The sequence below is a fragment of the Empidonax traillii genome, unplaced genomic scaffold (genome assembly GCF_003031625.1).
Source record: "Empidonax traillii isolate 1590-97213 ecotype Southwest subspecies unplaced genomic scaffold, ASM303162v1 scaffold776:size297702, whole genome shotgun sequence".
NCBI lineage: Eukaryota > Metazoa > Chordata > Aves > Passeriformes > Tyrannidae > Empidonax > Empidonax traillii.
Window position 1 is genome coordinate 241,900 of NW_020955969.1, and position 7,426 is coordinate 249,325.

At 39.2% G+C, this 7,426-nt stretch overlaps 1 protein-coding gene across 1 annotated transcript in view; it reads left to right on the forward strand.

Moving 5' to 3' along the window:
- Positions 1-3,571, forward strand: part of PLCG2 (phospholipase C gamma 2) — a 53,790-nt gene extending 50,219 nt beyond the window's left edge. The window contains 1 exon segment of the mRNA XM_027901341.1: positions 715-3,571. Coding sequence (XP_027757142.1) covers positions 715-757 — 43 coding nt within the window. The 3' untranslated portion in view covers positions 758-3,571.
- Positions 3,572-7,426: the final 3,855 nt, after the last annotated feature.

Below are 7,426 nucleotides of genomic sequence, written 5' to 3' on the forward strand. Positions count from 1 at the left end.
TGTATCAAAATGAGCGTCTGAAGAGTGGTGATGGCAGAATGAGCTCATCTGAAGCGAGGAAGGTGCTGCAGAGAAGCCAGGCTGGGCTGGAAGCCACTAGGGGCCAGCAGAAGCTGTGCAATGTCTGGTCAGTGGCATCTCAGTTTCAGTGATCACAGTGAAACGTCATCCTGTGAGGTTTTATTCTCCTCTCTTCTGCTTTCCAGAATGAAAGTCTGGAAGTGTATACAGACAAATAAACCTACCCCTTCACTCTTTCTCCACTATCAAGATTGTGTCCCTGGAAACGTCCTGAGCATATTAGATGTGTAGGAACAGAGGATGCTTCCAGATACACAAACCACAAAAGATAAAACCAGTACTGAGTTGTGACAGCACTGCATTGTCAGTTCAGTACATTATCCAGAGCTTAGGGGAGGGTTCTTTCTCCTTTGCTGCCACCTTTGGGATGAGTGTGAAGGAGACAGAGAGAGGCTTCATGTACCAGGAGAAAGTCTTGAGCAGATCTCAAGACTTTAAATATTCTTACCCTGGTTTTTTTATGTGCTGAGCAGCTGCATGAATCACTGGTTTATTCCCATTTATTGAGGAAAGAAATTAAAGTGCTTGTTGCTGATACATCACTCATTTTGGTATCTAAATTGAATTTGGTTGACTGTTTTCCTCTGAGAAATTCCTGGTAGACTTAACATTTTCCTTTTCTTTTCCCTTAAGATTAAAGGAGAAGAAAGTCAGTAACAGCAAATTCTACTCGTAAAGCCCATCATTCTTTGAGGCTGCTTTATGGTGCGATTCAGGAAGAGATTAATTTATCCTGCTCATCCTACCCAGTTATGGTCTCATCAGATGGAATGACTGGAAGAAGAGGAGGAAGAGGAACCAATGGGTTTCCTTGAGAATTTCTTGTTAAAAGAAAAAACCATTTTTAATTCCTAATAATTTATATTCTGTACAAAGCATATCCTCTGTGCAAGCCAGAGCTTCAGTGTATTCAAGATTTTTAAAACTTGAGGACATGTAGTTGGATAGACCTCACTTCTTATTACAAATACCTGAAGTACAAGTAAAACTCATCTCCTATATTTGTGTATGCAGGCTGTAGATAAGACATTCACAACCATTTTCATGCATGGAATCACGCCACTTTAACGACCTGGCTCCTCAAGATTAACTAGTAGCAAGTTTTTAATTTATTTAATGCTGTAAAAGCACTTCTACGCCAGCATTGTCACCTCATGGATGTTACAGTCCCCAGGGATTGTGCTTCTGATACTGTGTAAAATATTTTGGGCAGCTGATAGCTTGTACCTTTTTGTCTTTTATTAAAAGTTTTCTGTTACATTTTTGAGAACAAGATAATATGTTAATTTTGTTGAAAGTAAATACCCTTTTGTCGCTGTAGTTGTGTTCTTCCTGTTGAACCCTCTGTAAAGGTTTTAAGAAAGGAGCAATGTGTGAACTTCTATTCACAGCCCCTATGAACTTATGTCACAGCCTCCAGGCACTGGAAGGAAAAGTTTGAAGATATGCAGGAGGAGATACCTGTTTGTTTGCAGAAAGGGAAGGTATTTGAAATTCTGAGAAGCATTTACTTTTGTACAGTGTCATTTTTGCAAATCCTTTCAGCTGCTAATGTGCTTGGAAATGAATTTTTAAATGAACTGTCAATTTTTAATCTTGCAGTCCTACTTAGACGATAGTCAAATGATAGTGTTCTGTAGATGTAGACCATTTTCCCAAATGTAACTAATCCAAGAATGATAGTGTGCACAAATATAGAGGTACAGCGTTCTTGTGGCCTTTAATCAAATCAAGAGCATGGAGCTACAGATGAGAAAACCCGTTAGATTAGCAAGTGTGTTTTCCTGCCAGAGCAGAACTAAAATCCTTTGATGGAATATTTAACAGCAGTTGTCATAATTTGTGTATGTGTTGGTCCTTTGTGCTAGCACTGTTTTTTATTACTATCAAATTTCTAGCTGCCTTATCTCTGCATGGGTGGAGCTTTGCTGTCTGTGTTTCTGATGTGTGCAGAGGAGTTTAGTTTTCTGCCTGAGTGGCTGCCTGAGGCATAAACTGCATACATAGTGCTGTATTTCTGATCACAGAGGACTTGCATGGAGTTGGGATTCATGGCCTGATGCAGCTGCCTCAGCAATTTTCAGTTTCTCTTGCTCCCCACGCTGTGACTTCTGTTGTTTCAAGAGGCTCTTAATTGATGCCATTGTGCATTCACAGATGATGGTTTGAGGAACCCCCTTGAGGTTTTAGTTATTCTGTAAAGACAGTCTTGTCTCAAAGTTGAAAGTATTATAATAGTGTATCCCACAATGGGGCGGCTTCTGTAAATTTTTTATTATAAAGAAATTAATTACTAATCACTCAGCTGAAAAACAGGGCAAAGTTGAAGTCAATTCTCTGCTTTTCATCCTCCTGCAATCTCTTCAGTACCCAGTTGTGATTGACCTGTTCAAGGACTAGATGGGTACAAACCTCCCTCAAACAAAGCAAAAAATCCCGTCAGCAGTGGATTTGGGAGGTGGAGCTGTAACCTGGGCTGCTGCATAAAGCTGGTCTTTACTGCAGTATCCAGTCCAGTGAGGTGATCCAGTTGCTCTCCCTCGAGGTGGGGGGGGTCATATCTAGTGTGCATGTTCCAGGATGTGCTTGGTTTGTCATATGATCAGTTCCTGTGTTATATATTTCCCTCAACAGCCTCTGTGATTCCCATGCAATGTGAGAACACCGTGTTGTCAGTGTTGATCAGACAAGGTGGCCCAAAGCCTTGTCTGGAAGGCCCTGAGGTTGTTGCTGCTGCAGGACGGGATTGATGGGCAGCTGACACCAGCTAGGTTTGGACTGGCCTACAAGGTGCCAGAGCTTAAGAAACTCAGACCTAGAGATCGAGGCTGTTGCTGTGGTGAAGTTTTTGTTCTGTTTGTGGGCAGTTTTTATAAAGTTCAGTTCCAGAGCAGAAACAAGCAAACTGTCCCTTCGTCCTGGCTTCCTTCGTTGGTATTCCTGACACAGGACAACCACTGTGTGCTGGACACGGGAGTTCCTTGTGCTGTTGTTGTGCAAATATTTAAGAATTAGCACATTTTGTAGTCCTTTGAAAAGTCCTGTGTACGTTCTCCACACATATGTGAGACCAGAAGTTTTGAGGGACTCCTTCAGTATTTATGAAAATGCCTTTTGTTTTACAGTAAGACTTTTCCCCAGAGTATGATGTTACACTGTATGCAGAATGAAAATATAGCAGTGACTGTTTTGTTGACTTGCTAATGATGGGCAAGGCTATATTGTAACTCTTCTTTTGTTTCTTGTATTGTTTTAATCCAATATCTCACCTCTCAGTTCTTTGTCAGGGCAAACTCTGTAGCAACTTTTTCACAGTTGCAACTGTTTGAATACGAACCTAAGTGTGAGTGTGTGTGCTAATTTTTTAATCCAGGAGGAAAAACATTTATAAAATTTTTGAAGTTAACAATTGTTAAATTGTTATATTCTTATAGGAACTGTTTTAAATCATTGAAATAACTTATTAAAATAAATAATTTTTGATATCTCAGCTGCGATGTGAATGATGCCAGATGCTCCTTTGTTCAAGTATTGCTCGCTGAATTTCATGAATTTTGCCAGTCATTTGAAGCAGTGAGTGAGTTCTTACTGAAACGTGGTCTGCTGGTATGTTCTGCTGGAGGTTGGTAGAAGGGCAACTCTGTGTTCTTAAGATGAACTGACTTAATGATTGTTTCCGTAGACATGGTTATTGTTGCACTTCCATCTGCCTGCAAACACACAAGGCAGAAGGAAAAGGTCAAAGATCATGTTTAAGTTGTGACTCCTACCCGACCTTTTTCAGTGAGAGGTAGATGGAAACTTCAACCCCAGTGAGAATCAGATTTGTATGAACTTGAACAATAAAGTCTGAAAGAGGCAGAGATTAAGTTGGTGGTGATTTGGAAGAAGAGTAATCTTGATGTTTACCAAAAAATGTTACTGGCACACTCTCTGTCCATGAGTTTGTGTGGGCAGAGGTGCTGCTGGGGCAAAGCACACTCTCCTTATGTTGTGGTTTTTTTAGTTGTTGGGAGTCTTGGGAACAAAAGTTTTCTCAATCTTTTGATAAAAATTATATGCTTATTGAACATGAATAATATGAGGTGTCTGCAGCCTACTTCTAGAAGGTCATTAGATAAGCTAAAGGGTCTTTATCCCCTTTGCATATGTGAGTATTGGTATGCAGGAGCTCTGCAGTCCAAAGAATTCCTTCATTTAGGTGTTTTGTTGCCTGTAGTCTCATTTTTTCCTGCCCCAATGCATCTGTGTGTTAATTCTGCAGTTCTCTAGATGGTGAGATGGTGTGACCCGTGTACCAGGTGTTATCTTTGAATTCTTCAAACCAGTTGTAAAAATCTGAATGTGATGTGAAAGCTGAAGTGCAGTGTTTGAATTCTGCTATAGTCATGTGTCAGCGTTTCCAAGTGCAGTCCAACTAGTTGGCTTTGTTCCAGACTGAAATTCCATTTATACCATTAGAAATAGAAGTTAAATATAATGAAAATTAACCTTCAGAATCAGTTCAGAGACAAATTTATCTTCTGACTTATAACAGATATTTGTAAACATGCACAGCTATTAGTTTTAAAAGAATTTTAATTAAATTAAAAGCAGTTTCATTCATTGCTAGTCTACATTCTTAGCTGTTACTCCAGCAAAACTGGGAACCATGAGCTTGACTAAAATAAAGCAGAAGTAGTTCCCTTAACACTTATGTACTCCTGAATTGCAGTTTATCCCCAGATCTTTTGCAGTATGTATAAATTATCAGTGTTCAGGACACTTTTCTCTGAAGATCACATAATGAATTATTAAATATGCCACTATATTTTGGAAAGTAAGTGGAAATAAGTGATAAATAGAAATGAAGGAACATTGGGTCTCTTAGGAGAAGGCACTATAAAATCTGGTCTACTTTAAAGTTGATTAAAAGTCCAAAATAAATACATTTAAATACACATTAGAAGTATAAGTTGTTCATGTGCATCTGGCAAATGTGTACCTTGACGTGCTATGTCTGTGACATTAGCAGCTGACTGAGAATTCTATTCACTTTAAACACCAGCATCGTTCTTTTTAGTAAGGCACCTATCAATTGTTCAGTAATTTTGAGGACTAGGAAAAATTGAATCTGTGCTATATTTTTATTCAGCTTTTTTCAGTTTTTAGATGCGTTTCTGGTCATTCGGTTTCAGGAAAACGGGTTAAAAAAATTAAAATTTGAAAATAGACACAACACTTGAATTAATGGCCTTGATTTCCTCTGCTGTTCATGCAAGAGGAGTAATAACAAAAAAAAACTGGAAGAAGGAGAGAGAATTCTCATTGTAAAAAACTTAAAATAGAGCAGCTGTGACTGGCTTTCCACAGATGTAATTCCCAAGCAATTTTAGAGTCTGTTTTTAAGCAGCAGATTGCCTGTTTTCCTTTTGGAAAGAGGAAAAGCATCCTTCACTTCCTCTGTAGTCAGGACAGTGCTTTTTTTTCACTAGCTAAAGCTGACTGACATGGAATTAATGAATTTCCCAGTGCGCTGTTGATGGCTCTCCTCACCCCTGCCAAGCACTGCCTCTGTCTCCCCACAAGTACCTGATTTACTCCCCTGTGCTCCAGCACAGTCACGGGCCATCAGGACAGAATAGTCTGTCTGCTCTGTTATCGCTGAGAACTTCTGCCCTTGACTCCAGATGGATGAAAAGGTTCACGTGTTGAGCTCAGCTGCCGCAGGATTCTGGTATTTGTGGTTTTGTTGGCCTGTTTTTGGCTGCTCAGGAGCTTCCACTGCTGTTGTACCTCAAAAGCTGCCCAGGGCTTGAGCCTGGGCTGCTGTTGACAGCGTGGGTTTAGAATTCATGACCCAAGGAACCCTTCATAGATTTTGTTTTCAACCCCACCGTTGAGATAATTATAAATAGAGGTAGCTGAGCTTTGCTAAAAGATTGCAAACAGCAGAGGAAATTCCCCAGGGGCACAGGGATTAGGTTCCCTATCTTAAAAAGATTTTTTTTTTTAACAAGATGTAGCATGAAATACTGATGCTGTTTCTGTTCAACAGGCTTGTGCAATTTCTTGTACATTTTGGTTTTGTCTTCTGCTGGCATTAAAATTTCCTAATCTATTTCTGATAACGTTGTGTCAAACCCAGAGAACTTAAAGGGGAAAACAACAAAGTGCTTTCCACTTGGAACAAAAAAAAAAGGCTGTTGGAAAGAGAACAGCAGCCCAGTGCTTTCATGAGGTCATGGCTGTCTTCTTTCTGTTTTATTAAAAAGAAGGGGTTTTTTTCTGCAGATGACGGTGTATAATAATGACTTCTGGAGCGTGGCCCTTCTGCCATCAGTGCTCAGTTGGAGGCACATAAGCTCTTTATAGCAGAGTGCAACACTCCTGCTACACAAACAGTTTATTTGCTATTAGAGGAAAAAAAAAGTGGGTTCTCTCTTGAACTGTCCCTCAAGCTAAGTATTAAATTTAGCTTCTTTTATGGTGTACTTACTGGTAGGGGAATGAAGGAGAAAAGTTAGATTTCAAGCAAGACAATACAAAAAAGTTACCAATAGCATGGGTTTATGCAGTGGACTTTTTAGTTTGGTTCCTCTATTTAGGCCCTCTTGTTTTCTGAGAATCCTTTAACAGTGCAGCAGAACTACTGCCTGCCTCTTCCTCTTCACTTCCCCATTTCAACTGCAGCAGAGTTTAACAACTGAAGCAATTAGAAGGTACAATTAATTTAAGAGCAGTGTAGTTTCAGCTATTAAAATAGAAGGACTAAAGTTTAAAGAGCAGTGTGAAATTCTTGGAGGACTCTCCTTTTATCGAGGGGTACAAAAACTGTAATGCTGATGGGTTAAAGGAAAACAGCTCTGTGTTTTAACATTTGAGGTGGTTTCTGTTTCTCTTCCTATATTAAACTGACAGAGGGAGTTGCTTGGGACAGTAGTGACCTGTACTTAACAAGGTCTTCTATTCTTAGAACTCCATAAAATTATGAATTTCCTTGTAGCAAGTGTTTATCTTCCTACTACAAAGGTAAAGTTCTACTCAAATTGTGTCAGGTGTCAAAGAAATATTATTAAAGCTAAAAATGTTTTATAAATAGTGGAATGTGAGTGTAATCACTTACCAAATGTCTTTGATGGATTCTTTGTTTATCCATTCAGTAGTGCTGGGGAAAATAATAGGTTTTATTTATGAATGCACTTTAGGTAGCTCATTCATTTTAAACAGACATATTTCACTGTTAGAAAAATCTACAGATCTGTGGTGCTTCAAGCACTTTGCTGTAATTTAGATTAACTATGGTGCCTTTTCCAGGAATGACATTAAATATCACAGAGTTAAGTCAGAAAAGCGTACCAGAATG